This window comes from Canis lupus, chromosome 16 (genome assembly GCF_048164855.1).
Source record: "Canis lupus baileyi chromosome 16, mCanLup2.hap1, whole genome shotgun sequence".
NCBI lineage: Eukaryota > Metazoa > Chordata > Mammalia > Carnivora > Canidae > Canis > Canis lupus.
This window is the reverse complement of record NC_132853.1, coordinates 55,945,894-55,961,768: the sequence shown is the minus strand read 5'-3', so window position 1 is coordinate 55,961,768 and position 15,875 is coordinate 55,945,894. Positions and strand designations below refer to the sequence as shown.

The following is a 15,875-nucleotide window of genomic DNA, read 5'->3' as shown; positions in this document are numbered from 1 at the left end:
TCCGACATCCCCCGGCAAAATCCTCGGTTTGATGGCAGGAAAAGGGAAGTGATTAGGCTGTGATGAAGAGTTGCTCCTTCAGGGCTCAGCTGTCATCTACCCTCCTTGGCACAGAGAGGGTTACAGCGACCCAGAGGCGGGGCCACGTGGGTGCCACCTGCTCCGGGGCGGTCTGGCGCAGGCGCCCTGGCGTCTAGACGGCGGCTACCTGCGGGGCCCCGGCCGAGGAGGAGCGCGTGCGCTCTGGGCCTTTTCCGCCGGGGGAAGTCTCGCGGGGGCGGGGCGAGGCGGGACGGGGCGGGGCCGCGCGGGGAAGTTCTCGCGGGACCCCGACGAGGAGCGGAAGCCAGGCGGCTGTGTTGCTGCTGCTAGCGAGCGAGCGGGCGGCGGCGGCGGCGGCTGCGACGAAGACTGAAGCGGCGACGGCGGCGGGAGCAGGCGCTGCCCTCGGGGAGCAGCAGCGCGGTCCGCGGCCGCTCGCACCGCTGCAGACGGGTCGGCCGGGCGCGGAGCGGAGCTGCTGCGCCACGGTGAGTACGGGCGGCGGCGGCGGCGGCGGCGGCGGCGGCGCTGCTGCTGCTGCTCCGGTGCTGCTGCTCCCCTGCTCGGCAGCGGGAGGTGGCCCGCGAGGACCGGGCCCGGTCTACCGAGGGCTGCCAGGGTTGGGGATCAGGGTCGGGGCGACGAGGCCTGGCGCGGGGAACGGAGTCCCCCGGGCTCCGTATTTCCCTTTTTGGGGCGCTTCCTTCCTGGGGACCGTCCTTCCCTTAGCTTAGCTCGGGGCAGGAGGCCGGGTGCGCCTCTTTAAGTTTCACGCTTTCTCGGGGGACGGCTTGCGCAGAGGGGCCCGGGAGAACCCCGGGAGCCCTGGGTACTCATTCTGTGAGTCAGTCTGACTCGGCCCGGCCCGGGAGGCGGGGGATTCGCCGCGGCTGCAAGTGTGGTGATTGATGCTCTTGCGACCTGCACGGCCACCACGTCACCATCTCCCGGTGTCTTTGGGCCAGAATTTGGGGAGGGAGCCCACCGACCCTATGAATACCGTGATTTAGAACTTTTGCTGCCGGAGCCAGCTGAGATGTCTAGTTTTTTTGTTTTTGTTTTTTTGAAACTACACTGAAAAATACTTGTAAAGAACAATAAGCAGCAGTTGGTTGGAAATGCTCCGAGGAAAGGTTTCTGTGCAAGAGGATAAGGAAGGCACTGGTATTTTTCATTTGCATCGCTCTCCATATACGCCCCGTGAGTTAACAGCTCGTTTAGGGAGTTCTTCCAAAAGGTACGATTTGCAGAGGAGCCGAAGTGCACTCGACCTGTGTCTTTTGGTACTGTTGACTCAGAAAAGAGCCCAAAAGACACATGAAAGAAGATAGCATATCTCTTTGGCTTTCCTGTCTCTCTCTCTCACTTTATACTTCTCCAGTAGTTGCCTTCCCTTTCTACCTACTTGTCTCCATTTTCACTGGGGACACTAAGTGTTTGCTTGTGTAATGCAAGTCATTTGCTCATCCCTCCCCCCCTTCTTCTAATCTACTTCCCCTTCCTCCTTTTTGTCCCCTCTTTGGCATAATTTTTCAAGGTTTCTGCCCTTTGGTGCAGTTTGTCTTCTCCCTCATTTAAAGATTCCGTTTTCTCTCCGGGGAAGATACCCTTTTTCCTGCTTTATCCTTCACTTTGAAGCGTCCACTGTGTTCCTTCAGTCAGCCAGAAGAGTTGCCAGAGAGCCTTGGGAGACTTTAAGTTCTCCCCCTGGGAACTGGGAGGCTCAAAGGATTGAATTCATCCGTAAGTAATCAATACTGCCACTAGGTCACAAGTGTAGCTTGCTTGTGTTATTTGTGTTTTAGTTGTTCTCTTCATTTTAACATTGTGCTTTTGTGCCTGCTTACACTTTTCTTCCTATGTCTCTTTTATACTAGTAAGGAAGATTGGGTCAATTTGGGGTTTGTAGGACTTCTTTTTCGGCTTTTAGTGGGAGTGGTGTGTGTTAGAAAATGAAAACCAACCTTAGACCTATGTTACAGTAGAATTAAGATAACATTAAATATTTAAGGGAATAGAATTTCTTTAGATCACTGATGAATTAAAACTTGCCCATTGGGCAGCCCCGGTGGCGCAGCGGTTTAGCGCTGCCTGCAGCCCAGGGCGTGATCCTGGTAGACCTGGGATCGAGTTCCACATCGGGCTCCCTGCATGGAGCCTGCTTCTCCTCTGCCTGTGTCTCTGCCTCTCTCTCTCTCTCTCTCTCTCTCTCGCTCTGTGTCTCTCATGAATAAATAAAATAAAATATTTAAAAAAAAAAACAACTTGCCCATTGTGGCAATTGGATTCTTTACCAGGGTTCTTCTAATGGGGCATCGTTGTTACTGTTCTTGGGGTTTTTTCGATATAAATAACTGTTTCATTACTCCTTCCTTTGTCCAAAATTTTCTGAATTCCCAAAATAAAAACCGAAGTTAATTCTTGTAATTGGCTTTCTTTGATACTAAAAGCAAGCATTTAAGTGCTTGAGGCAGTTTACTCCCTTAGCAAGTGTATTCAGATTTGAGGGATTGCTGGGTTTTAAATACTACTAGTTGATGGTACTTAGCAGTTTTTTTGAGAAATTGCTGTTATGTTGCCTGTTGTGCAGCAGCAGTTCTGATTGTTGCCTAGAACAAAATAATAATAGATTTTGGAGAAATTAATACAGAATAGAGATGTACCATGCTCTCCTGAGAGAAATTAATAGTTCCTTGCTTAGTTCAAAAGACTTTCCTAGCACTACTGAAAGGCTATTGAGAGCCCTTGGTTTTATTTGTTAAAGTTGGCTTTTTCCTAGTTGAGCCAAGTGAATGTGCATTACTTTTATTTTATGCAAAGACATTGTAGTGCATTATCTGGAATGCAAAGTTTGAAATCTGGTTAAGGCATTCTACTAGTACAGCAGTGATTCTTAAAATTTAGCATGCTTAAGAATTACCTGTGAATCTGGGATGCCTGGGTGGCTCAGGAGGTTGAGCATCTGCCTTTGGCTCAGGGCGTGATCCCGGGGTTCTGGGATCGAGTCCCACATCAGGCTCCCTGCTACGAGCCTGCTTCTCTCTCTGCCTGTGTCTCTGCCTCTTTCTCTCTCATGAATAAATAAATAAAATCTTAAAAAAAAAAAAAAAAGAATTACCTGTGAATCTTATTTTAAATTAGGCTCTGGGGCTAAGGCCACTACATTGCAAAACTCCAGAAGGCATCCCACAGTGAATCAGTGTCTGAATGAGACTATTTTGATGCAGCTGGTCCAAGGACCAAAACTGTTGTTACAGAATGCAGCTGTAAAATAGTCAGGCTGGAATGTGGCTTTAAATTAGTCAACTTAAATTACACTTTCTATATGTACAGAGCAAATATTTAAAAGCTTAATAGAATATGTGACGATAGATGTGATTAGTCTTTATATGTGTAAATATTTGAGCATTGTTAGGACTCTGATGTGGAGCAATTTAATTTTAAAGTTTATATTTAATAGGACTGTTAATTTGCCTACCAGAAAGCTCTTCTAAGTTTGTATGTAGATAGAGGAAGGTGGACGATGGAGGAACATATGGACTGGTACTTGAAAAGACACTGGTGATGCTAGCCAGTTAACACTTTTTTTTTTTTTTTCCAGTTAACACTTCTTAGCACTTTGTGCCAGAGACTCCACGAAGGCCTTTACATTTGTTTTCTCTTTTAATCACAAAAAGTGTCCTCTCAGATACTTTATTTTTTTTTTTTTTTTAATTTTTTTTTTTTAATTTTTATTTATTTATGATAGTCACAGAGAGAGAGAGACAGGCGCAGAGACACAGGCAGAGGGAGAAGCAGGCTCCATGCACCGGGAGCCTGACGTGGGATTCGATCCCGGGTCTCCAGGATCGTGCCCTGGGCCAAAGGCAGGCGCCAAACCGCTGCGCCACCCAGGGATCCCTCTCAGATACTTTATTACCCCATTTTCCAGCTGAGTAAAACTAGGAATTAGAGAATATAGGTTATTTCTCCAGTGTCACCCATCTAGTGGTAAAGGGATAATCAATTATCCCTAGACGCAATTCAGGTCTAACTCTATAGTACCATGAAGATTTTGGTGTTTGTCTAAACTACAAAAGTAGTGATGAAAATATAATTGAGATGTGTAGTGCAGAAAGTAAAAATATTTCATGATCATGCACCTAGAGATAACTCATTGTTAACCTTTCGTTTTTCTTTAGCACACTGATAAATACTATTTTGCTTTATTGGAAATGGGACAAACTAGTTTTTCTGCATTTTTGTTTTTAATTTGATAGCATTTCTTGGTATTTATATAGAAGGATGTTTCTTAGATATTCTCATGGATATTGATCAGGTATATATGTATTTGGCACAGCATTTGTCACTATTTCATTGAGATAAATCTAGGAGTCCAAATTGCTTGTTCAACAATTGAAGCAATTTAAAAATTGCTTGTTTAAAATTGTCAGTGTAAAATTATTATCCTATAGTATACTACTATAAAATTACCTTCCAGAAAGATTGAACTGATTAATTCCCTGCTACAGAGTGGGCTCTGTGATGGTTTTATTATTATAATCCAGTACTAAGCACATTGTCAGGCATATGGTAGCTGCTCAAAATGTTAAATGGATAAACATTAGATAAAGAATCAGTGTGCGGGGATCCCTGGGTGGCGCAGCGGTTTGGCGCCTGCCTTTGGCCCAGGGCGCGATCCTGGAGACCCGGGATCAAATCCCACATGGGGCCCCCGGTGCATGGAGCCTGCTTCTCCCTCTGCCTATGTCTCTGCCTCTCTCTCTCTCTGTGACTATCATAAATAAATAAAAATTAAAAAAAAAAAAAAGAATCAGTGTGTGTTCACCCAGAATATTGCAAAGGCTAAATATTATAAACTTTTTTTAAAAGATTTTATTTATTTATTCATTAGAGACACTGAGAGAGAGAGGCAGAGCCAGAGGAAGAAGCAGGCTCTGTGCAGGGAGGCCCTATGTGGGACTCGATCCCATGACTCCAGGATCACACCCTGAGCCGAAGGCAATCGCTTAAACCGCTGAGCCACCCAGGCATCCCTATTAGAAACTTTTTAAAAATTTGCTTATTAGTAGATGGAGGAAATCTCATGTTTGTTTGTTTGTTTTAATTTTATTTATTTATTCATGAGACACACACACAGAGAGAGAGAGAGAGAGAGGCAAAGGCAGAGGCAGAGACACAGGCCGAGAGAGAAGCAGGCTCCATGCAGGGAGTCAGATGTGGGACTCGATCTCGAGACTCCAGGATTAAGTTCCGGGCCGAAGGCAAGCACTAAACCGCTGAGCCATCCAGGGATCCCAAATCTCATGGTTTTAATTTGAAATTTTTAATAGTGAAATTGCATATCTTATGTTTTACATAGAATCACATTTTAACTTTGAGTAACTTAATGTTGAGCCCTGTTCAAAGCACTTCATTTATATTATCTGTATTACTTAATAGTGAGTGAACCTTATAAAATAGGTGGTACTGGGATCCCTTGGTGGCGCAGCGGTTTGGCACCTGCCTTTGGCCTGGGGCTTGATCCTGGAGACCCGGAATCGAGTCCCACGTCCGGCTCCCTGCATGGAGCCTGCTTCTCCTTCTGCCTGTGTCTCTGCCTCTCTGTCTCTCTCTGTGTGACTATCATGAATAAAATAAAATCTTTAAAAAAAATAAAATAGGTGGTACTATCCCATTTTACATATGAGAAATTGAGCTTGTTTTAAAAGGCTTGCTCAAAATTATGGCTGGTAAGCATCAAGGTCAGTACTTGAACTCAGGTCAGCCTTTTTTTATTTTAAAGATTTTATTTATTTATTCATGAGAGACAGAGAGGGAGAGAGGCAGAGACATAGGCAGAGGGAGAAGCAGGCTCCAATTCAGGGAGCCCGATGTAGGACTCGATCCCTGGTCTCCAGGATTACGCCCTGGGCTGAAGGCTGTGCTAAACCGCTGAGCCACCTGCCCTCAGCCTATTTTTAGAGACCATGCAGACACTAAGCTATATTACCCAGGAAGTGTTGTGTATTTTATTTTCTGTGAATTTTGGGAAGAAAAGAGTTAAATGCAAGAAAGAAAATAAAGTCCTACAAATACCTTTAGGAGACTGCAATTTAAGATTCAGTGCACATTGCTTGAAATGAACAATTCAAACTGCATTTGTGTTCTTAAAATTTGCTGCTTGTGATAGACTGTAGGGTGTATGCTGGACAGCTTAACCATTCTTATTAGGGTTCAGTATTAATGTGCTGTCAACCCATGTTCTCTGTTAAAATCATTATACTTGCATCTACTTTCAGTTTTCTTCTTTTAGTAGTTAGTGTCGTGTATAAGATAGTTTTTTTTGGGGGGAGGGGTGTCGTTTGTCTTTAATGAAACACACCCTTTTGAATTCCTTTAGCCTGTGTGCTCTTTTTTCTGTGGCTAGCCCGAGATGCTGACCCCTTCAGGTTTTCTCCATGAGCTGCTAATTATTATTTGGCACAGCCACAGAAGTATTGATTGTTCTTGGGTTTTCATTTCTCTCAAACTGTATCTCACAAAACAGTAGTTACTTGAAACATGATTTTCAAGAGTGTTAGTCTGTTTATGCTTTCTCTAGGAAACCTGTGGTAGATGAGTTGGGTAACAGGAAAACCCAGTGTTGAAAACTGTCTTGGTTTTTATGCTTTGGTTGTTCAGTTACATTGCAGTTGTATGAAATCCCAAATGACATAGAAGTTTATGCCCTGTTACAACATAGTACCTTGACAGTGACAATGCTTTGAGTTTCTGATTTTCTGATTTCTGTTTTTTAAAAATGAAACTCCTTATCTTTGTTAAATCGGCTCAATTGTTCCTAAGTTTCCCATCACTTTTTAAAAATTTTAAGGCTTTTTATTTATGAGAAAGAGCGGGCACAGCAGGAGAGGGAGAAGCAGACTTCTTGCTAAGCAGAAAGCCCAACGTGGAGCTGGATCCCAGGACCCCAAAATCATGACCTGAACAGAAGGCAGACACTTAACCGACTAAGCCACCCAGACACCGCTATGGCTTCCCATCATTGATACATGGTCCCAACAATCTGCCCTGGAGACCAGTTAAAATAAATGAGCTAGTCAAGTAGAAAATATTGAAAATACTGACAGACATATAGCAGAGATCTTGGAGCATTTGTAAAAAAAAAAAAAAAATAGGGACACACATTAGAAAGTAGGCAAAAAAGGAAAAGCGGTTATTAATGCCAAGAAAAAGTAAAGGATTGTACTAGAAAGGAAGGTTGCTTATAATTAAGTCAGCAGTGAAGAGTATTTTGTAATGTGAAACTCTGCTTAAACTGGAATATGTGATATTACTGGGATGGGGCAAGGGGAAGCTGGCAGGGGTTAACATCTTGCAAGCGTTAAGTCATGGCTGGAATAAACTAAGAAACAGCAGTAAAAACATGTTATTTAGAAATATTTTAAGTAAATACAAAGAGAAAGCTAAAAACAAAATTGAGGGTGATTGTTAGGTGTTAGTGTGGGGAACTGCCTTTTTTTATAAGCCTTTTAAAAGCTGTGACTTTCAAAATTATATACATGGATTAATTTTTTTTTTTTTTAGATTTTATTTATTTATTAATGAGAGACACGGAGAGGGAGAGAGACAGAGGCAGTGACACAGGCAGAGGTAGAAGCAGGCTCCATGCAGGGAGCCGGATGTGGGACTCGATCCTGGGTCTCCAGGACCACGCCCCAGGCTGCAGGCGGCCCTAAACCACTGCGCCACCAGGGCTGCCCTATATGGATTAGTTTGATTTAAAAAAAGCATCTACAGAGAATAAGTAAAGGGTGTTTAAGGACACACAAAAAGAACTACTTGGCGGGGTGCGTGGCTGGCTCAGTCAATAGAGCATGTGACTCTTGATCTCGGGGTTGTGAGTTCAAGCCCCATGTGGGATGTAGAGATCACTTAAAATTTAAAATAAATACTCTGAGACTAATCTTACATATTTTTTAAATATTTGCTAGAACTCTGTCTTCCCTCTCTTAGAGCCAGCCCCACATGAGATATCATAGGTGTGACCTGATAGAATAAACATTGGTTTGGTTAATTAGTTTACCTGTGGTAGAATGTTTGGCTTTCAGAATTTGACTGAAGGACTTTTTATTACCAGGTGATTTCTTTCCTCCTTGGTAACACTCATTTCCTTCTAATCTTAATATTCCCAGCTGGTTTACTGCTTAGTCCATTTGCAGCTATGCATGATTAATGCCCCAATTGTTAAGTTTAGAACAAAAGAATAATAATCACCGGTGCCCCTCAGATGAGCTTTCCCCTAGGTGGTAATTATCCAAGAAGGGTGTCACTATAAATAATCTGTCCCCATTCTGCCAGTGTCAGTGTTGTTTTCTGCTTTTATTTAGCCTGTATGAAAACAGTATCTGAAAGCAAGAGTGGGGCTTTATTTTCCTTTAGTTAGGCGAAGGTCTAGATTATGCCCGTATTCATGGCTGGAGACTGCTACGGCAGTGATTGTACTGCCCACAGTTCACCATCACATAGTACACTGCCTAAGGGTTATTACAGAATCTTTACCTGCAAAATGCAATTTGATTCATTTTAGAACCCCTCTGGCTCTGAGAAAAGCAGCTGTTGTCAGGGTAACTGTGAGAGGCTTCTGTTTGATTTACTGGCACCGTCTCCCCGCACTTTCTTTCCCCAGATAAGGCATCTGGCAGCTCAGATTCTGAAAGAGGGATTCCTTTCAAGTGTAGTTAGGACTTTAGCTTTGCTCCCTAGGGTAGTTGGAAATAATGTGGAGGCTAGTTCTGGAAATGCTGAACCTTCACATCTATTTCGAGTGCTATTGGGTGGGACTCCAGATCCTCGGGGGTTTTCAGGGGAGAGGGAGCCTTAGGCAGGAGCCAGTCTTCACCAACAAAAGGCTCCCTCGCAGGATCTTTTTCTGGGTACCTGAGCTTGCTGATCACAGTTTGGAAGCGATAGAGGGAGAGCTGCCTTGCTCAGAATGCAAACTGAATTTTAAAAAGTTCCTAGGTTCATTTTGTCCTGCTTTCCTAGGAGCAGACCCAGGGTTGGTTTTTGAGAACAGTTCAAACAGCTCAGGACCAAAAGCCGGAATTGCTTGCTTTTGACTGGATAGGGGACCCAGCGTTTTCAGAAGCCCAGAAAGCTGGGCAGGCGAAAGGAAGGGTAGGCCTGTGTAACAAGAGCAGGGTGCCATCCCCAGGGAGAGGCCTTTCTTCGAGTGGACCGCATTTCGGGCCGGAGGAGCAGAGAACGTGAGGGGCGAGGGAGGAAAGGCGGAGACTGAGCGGGTCTCCAGCCGGTTCCTGCACCCCGCGCACACCCAGCGGGAAGGAAGAGGAAGTGTGTTCGGGAATAGCTCGAGCGGCTGCCGCCATTGGCCGGCGGGCCTGTCAGTCGCCGGGGGGCTGAGACTGCGAAGAGGAAGGAGGCGATCGGGGCTCCTGCCTGCGAGCGAGGGAGGCGGGCCGAGCCGGGCCGAGCCAGGGGGCGTGGGGGCTGGGGCGGCAGGCCGATCGGCAGGGCGGGGCTGCCTTCGGTGCTGGCCACTTCTCTCACCCATCCCTCTTGTGATCCAGGGTGGCATTGTGTGTCCGGAGTGCACGAGCAAGTCCCGGGAGAGCGGCGAGGCCGAGCCCAGAGCGCTGGGTGGCTTCGGCAGGGAAGACTCCTTCCCTCGGCTTCAGGCTGCTGAGCCCTGAGCAGCGCTCAGAATGGAAGCCATCGCCAAATATGACTTCAAAGCTACTGCTGACGATGAGCTGAGCTTCAAGAGGGGGGACATCCTCAAGGTAAGTGTAATGCCACGCAGATGCTGAGATGGCCTCCTCTTGTACTCACCTACCTTCGTTTGCCCTGATAACACAAAGAAGCCGAGCTTGTTCTTTCTCATTGCCTACTTTTCCCATTTACCGTCTGGCGGGCTCTGGATAGCTGATATAGATAGATGCTGAGTGGAATATAAAATATGACTTAGGAGGGTTGGTGTGATGTATGGTCTTTAACTGCCTTTGTGTGAATACCTGGAGTATCTCTTATTTGCTTGTTGGAGGGTAATTTGAGTAAAGTCAAAGCAGCATGGTTGTGGCAAGGAAGTATATCAGTAAACTGATTTATCCCATTGGGATTTTTTTTTTAAGACTTGAGGTATTTATGTAAAAGCACTCAATCTTATTGTGCCTAGTCAAAAGATTTTTGCATTCTGGAACGAGATGCTAGTTGGTTAGAAATGAATTTCCTCTAGTTTAGAGGGGTGGTTAGAAGTATATGCCAAAATTCATTAAAGAACCTCAGCCTTTTTATTCTTTGTGAAAAAAACTAGAGTACTAAATCCTAAGGTTCATCTTGCTGTTGCACGAGTCAGATGGCGATTTTCTTAAAAGAAACTTGAGCAATTACCCCATATTATACTCTAACTGCACAAAAGAAACCCGCTGACAGTTTAAAAATAAGCTGCTTTCCACTTTGCAGCTCATTCTGAGCCCAAACTATTTACAGGAGGATTCGCTGTCCACCTGGCACATGGTAATTATGTTGTTTACCCAATTGACGGCAGCAGCTTGCCCTTTTGGATATGTAATTTATTTTTACAAGGGTGGATGTTATCGAATAATGTGTCAGCTCTACAGGAGGAGAACCTGAAGCTTAACGTTTGCATATTCCATATTCACTGCCTTTCAGGTTTTGACATTTTTTCCTGAGAGCTGTAGTCTGATGATTGGGAGTTTGCCACTCATTTGTTTACTACCCCTGAATGAAATTATTAGAATTTTACAAAGAGGAAGAAAGTGGAAATGTAGAAATATGGTCCCCTATAAAAAGACTGCTGTTTTTTTTTTTTTTTCTTTTCTTTTTTGAGTCCTGCAGACCCGTGGGTAGTTACTATTTTGCTCTCCTTGCCCGAGGCATAGAGTTCTACTCTGAAGTTTCTTGATGTTAGAAATGTAGGTTGTATACTTCATAGAAGGCCATATTGAAGAGCTTTTTAAGGAGAAGGAAAGTGTTTTTTCCAGAGCTGTTTTTGTGTTGCCAAACTTACCTCTGATATTCTCAAAGTCAGCACAGAATTGTCAGAAAGCAGACAGAACCAGCTGTAGGTTTTAGAGTAACATGAAATAGAACTAAAATAGAACTCAGTATATCTGGCTTTTCTGTTTCTATTTTCTTAGCTAGAAGTCAGAGCAAAGGAGCAAGCTTAACTTAGACTATTAAATTACTCTATCATTGATATACGGAGGGGTAATTTGATGTTTTCATATGTGATTACTGTTTTCAGCAGATAACCAGTCATGCTGTCATCATATTGCTTTGTTCTGTTTTAAGATTTTACTTATTTATTCATGAGAGACACAGAAAGACAGGCAGAGACGTAGGCAGAGGGAGAAGCAGGCCCCATGCAGGAAGCCCGAGCCCGATGCAGGACTCAATACTAGGACCGCAGGATCATGCCCTGAGCCAAAGGCTCAACCACCGAGCCACCCAAGCGTCCCAACTATCATCATCCTATATGCCTGAAACTAAATAAAACAGTGTATATTAACCATAATGGATTTTTAAAAAAGATTGGCTGCTCAGGTACCCACATCTGTAGCCTGTACAAAAACCCTGTGGGAACAGTTTTTTTTCCCCAACACAAACTTTGTTTTTTTTTTTTTTTATTTATTTATTTATTTTTTTTTTATAAAATCTTTTTTTTTTTTTTAACATTTTTATTTATTTATGATAGTCACAGAGAGAGAGAGAGGCAGAGACATAGGCAGAGGGAGAAGCAGGCTCCATGCACCAAGAGCCCGACGTGGGATTTGATCCCGGGTCTCCAGGATCGCGCCCTAGGCCAAAGGCAGGCGCCAAACCGCTGCGCCACCCAGGGATCCCCCCAACACAAACTTTGATTTCTCCCTTAACCTTACCCAAGAAACTTGAGCCTGGAAGCCTGGTAGTTCATATTTTTCTCTAAGTTTATCCCATTGTGTATTTAACATTAAGCAACAAAACCAAACTAGGGATTTGAGGTCTATTTTTAATAATTTTTAGGCAAGAACTTTGTTACCTCTTAAGTTTATCCTAGACCTAGACCATGAGCATCTGTAAGTTCTCCAATTTAAATTGGTAAACTCTTGAACAAGTGTGAAATGCTTCTCTCCTATCCTATAATTAGAGAAGATGATACTGTTTAACATTCCCCCAGAAATTGTTCTAATGGGAAAGAAAGTGAGTCAGAGTGCTCACATTTACTTTCAGATTTTCTTTGGGGAGAGAAAAATGCATATATTTGGTTCTTTCCAATTTGGTAGATAACTGGCATATGAAGTCATAATGTCATTATTACTTTTGAATGGTGACCGTTAGCTGTTTATTAGTAATCTTGTGGCTTTACTCCAAAAAAAAAAAAAAAAAAAAGTGACGATACAGTAGTTGCCCTTTGTCTTGAAATTCTGTGAAACAGCTGAGTGAAAAGAAGGGACATTGCTTTGTCTTAGAGCTGTTTTAAAAAGCAGGGGTTTCCTTCATTTGATTATTCAAGGAGTAACTGGTTTTATTTGAGTGGCTTTGATTTGATTTGATAGCTCTTTAGGATGTTAGCTGTGAGCCACAACATGTTTAAAAGTAGCTGGAGTAGCATTGACCAGTTTGACTTGATTGAAATAGGGCTATATTTGCACTCTTCGATAAGGGGGGACACATACACATGAATACTGAATACATTTTACTTACTTTTTTTAAAGATTTTGAGATAGCAAGTATGAGAGAAAGCCAGCAAGCACAAGCAGGGGGAGGGGTAGAGAGAGAGAGGGAGAAGCAGGCTCTCCACTGAACAGGGAACCTGATGTTGGGCTCGATCCCAGGACCCTGGGATCATGACCTGAGCCGAAGGCAGACGCTTTACCGCCACCGAGGCGCCCCTGAATACATTTTATTTGAGGATAATGCAGTAGCAAGGGGCTTAGCCCTTTGCTTCTGACTAGAGTTCAGAAAGGGTTTCCTCTTCTCTCTGTCTTGGGGCTCCCGGTTAACTTTGGTGAGTTGAGGACCCCATCCTCCAGCAGATTACGTCCCTACTTTCCATCTACATGCTGACTTGTGCTGCCCTGAGAAAAGAGAAAAACAAAAACATTTTACTGGAAGCCTAAAATAGAACTCAGTATATCTGCCTTTGTTCCTCTTATAAAAGCATGTGTTTTTTGGAGGGGAGGAGGAGAAGGGCATTGAAGCAGAGAAATGGAAGAATTTGCTCTTCTGTTGCAGGTTTGCAGGTTTCAGCCTTGCGTGGCTGAAATGAACCCAAATTTCCCTGCCGTTGTATTGCAGGCTTCAGATAGTCCCAGGGGTTCTCCACCAAACAAGGCCCCTGAATTCTCTACCCTAGAACACAATACATCTGAGTTGCGTCTGCTGTTTTAAGGGCTTACATACCCATACTTCAAACAGTGCTGTGTATAGACCATTTTGAGCTCTCAAACCTGTGTTCATTGCATTCCAGAGCTGGCGGCTTTTCTATAAAGCAGACTTTTAATTCTAGAAAAGAACTAAATGATTCTGTTGGTTCTGATTGTAGAAAAGAACCAAGTGGATCATCTAAGTGTCTTCTGTCTGGCACTACCTACTTTTATCAGTTTTCAGTACTGCTTTAGAAATACGTTTTGAGGGATACCTGGATGGCTCATTGGAATGTGCACCTCGATCTCAGTTTTTGTGAGCTTAGGCCCCACGTTGGGTGTAGAGATTACTTAAAAATAAAGTCTTTAAAAAAAAAAATAGGTCTCGGGATCACACTCAGCTTTTTGAAGCTTTCTATCTTGGTGCTAATGACCTGTTTTAATGTCACATTTACTGAGCATCTCCTTGAGCCACATCCTGGGATAAGTTGCTTTGAGAGTTGGGGAAGAAATACTTTCTCCCTTGAGGAGCTCTAAGTCAAATAAGAGAAGTGAAATTAATATGTGAAACAGGATGTGGCAGTGTACAAAATTAGAGGATTTTTAGAACAGAAGACCTTTTAAAATCTCTTAATTTCGATTTTTATTACTTTTTAGATGAGGAAATAGCCCATAGAGTTAAATGATCCATCCAGGATCACAACTATTAGTACTTAGTAAGGAATACCTTTAATGGGATGCTGAGTTGTGTGACACACTAATTGCCAGAGTAATATAGGAAGAGCAGTGACTGGTAAGAGCTAATGTCTGATAGTGCTGTGTGGAGGGAGTGCGACTTGAACTTGTGAGATGGCTGTGGAGGGGGATTGGGGAGGTGAGCTGTGGTTTGAGATAGTAATGCTAGAATGGGGTCGTAGACTGTGCCATGGTGGAAAAGAAGGTAGAATTGGAGCAAGATAAGAAAAACCAGCAGGAATTTGATCTTGTCCTTAAGAAGCCTTTGCAGGCTTTTAGCTGATTGATGGAAATGTTCTGGGATAGGAGGGAAGCCTGGAGGCCCAGCCTGGGAGGTTGTAGTGAGCAGGCTATGAGACTACTGGGTGCATAGGTGTTGGAGACTAGGAATGAAGGACTGAGTGGAAGGTGTTAAGAGTTGCTAAATGGAAAAATGAGGGAGATTTCTGCCTGTCAGCTGGGGACATTGGAATGAATCTATGTAACTGAGAAATGAATGCCCACTGAGTTTATTCCTGAGAGCCAGGAATCAGAACTGGGGTTTGATTGATAATAGTTTTCATAGCAGCCACAAGTCCTGAATTTGGATACAGGAGTCCCCTTTCAAGTGTTTGAATGATTACATCTAAAAATGGGGTTGAGGTGTTTATTTCTTCACTAATTCAAATTCCTCGTATCAGTGTACTAGGTAGGAGTATTTGCCTGTTGATGAGAATTCTTACTAATCTTATTGACTAAACCCAGAATTTTACATTTAATTTTTATGAATGAGGATGGTTTGAGTTCTCTTAGAACAAATAATTTGCCTTTCGCTGTATTCATTTTTTCCCTCTGTCTTCTGAATGAACTGTTTCCAAATAGGTGTTAAGAATGAATTTCAGTTCCTATACAAGACTCCTTTTAGGGTCCTGGCTAAAGACCAGTCATCCCTGTTTGGAGAAAGAAATGAGTAAGGAAATGCAGTGTCCCTTTGGGGGGGTCTTTCAGTTTTCACCTCTGTAAGCCATTATGTTTGAAGTCCTCCTTGAATAGCTACCATTTATGTAGCATTTATTATGCAACAAAGTTCTACATTATTTCTAGTTTGGGTACTGAAAGGTTGGCGCTCCTTAGCATCAGTCTATGGCTGCAGAAACAGGCACACAAACTTGCTCAGGTTCACACATGTAGTAAGCAGCAAACCTGGGGCTTGATTTTAGGTCTTGGTACAATGTCTGCGCCCTCTAACTCCTTCTGCGGTACATTACTGCTCCTCTTAACTGTAAGGTATGAATAAACCAGAAATGTGAGGTATCAGCAGACCTGCTTTGCTCATCTGCAGTCATGGACAGCAGGTTATGGTACTGCTTCTACTGAGTAACTTACTAGACATAGTATCTAAAGTAAATTGAGTTCAATAGTGAAAGAAATGGGGAAAATGAGATCATTTTCCAAGATGATAAAGATTACCAAGGATGATAAAGTGGCCCCACCCTGTGTTGGCCAGGATGTAGAGAACTGGACTCTTGTCACCTTCTGCCAGTGGAGGTTTATACCAATAACACATTCTTTGAGAATGGTGGCTTGATGACATATATCAGAACATAAAATGGCCGAGGATTTCTAGAAAAGAAATTTTCTGCTGTTAAATTTGAAATATTATTTGTTAGATGCATTTCAGAGATGTTAAAGTGTGTAAAAAGAGGCATCTTGAAAAGGTGCCCAAAAAACCCTACCAAAGACCTAAGT

The 15,875-nt window shown here is 43.4% G+C and overlaps 1 protein-coding gene across 1 annotated transcript in view; it reads left to right on the top strand.

The window, feature by feature from the left end:
- The first annotated feature begins 339 nt into the window (after positions 1-339).
- The window catches only part of GRB2 (growth factor receptor bound protein 2), a 74,216-nt gene continuing 58,680 nt past the window's right edge, over positions 340-15,875 (top strand). The window contains exons 1-2 of the mRNA XM_072781537.1: positions 340-530; positions 9,615-9,827. Of these exons, the coding sequence (XP_072637638.1) occupies positions 9,750-9,827 (78 nt within the window). The 5' untranslated portion in view covers positions 340-530; positions 9,615-9,749. The remainder of the gene's footprint in view (positions 531-9,614; positions 9,828-15,875) is intronic.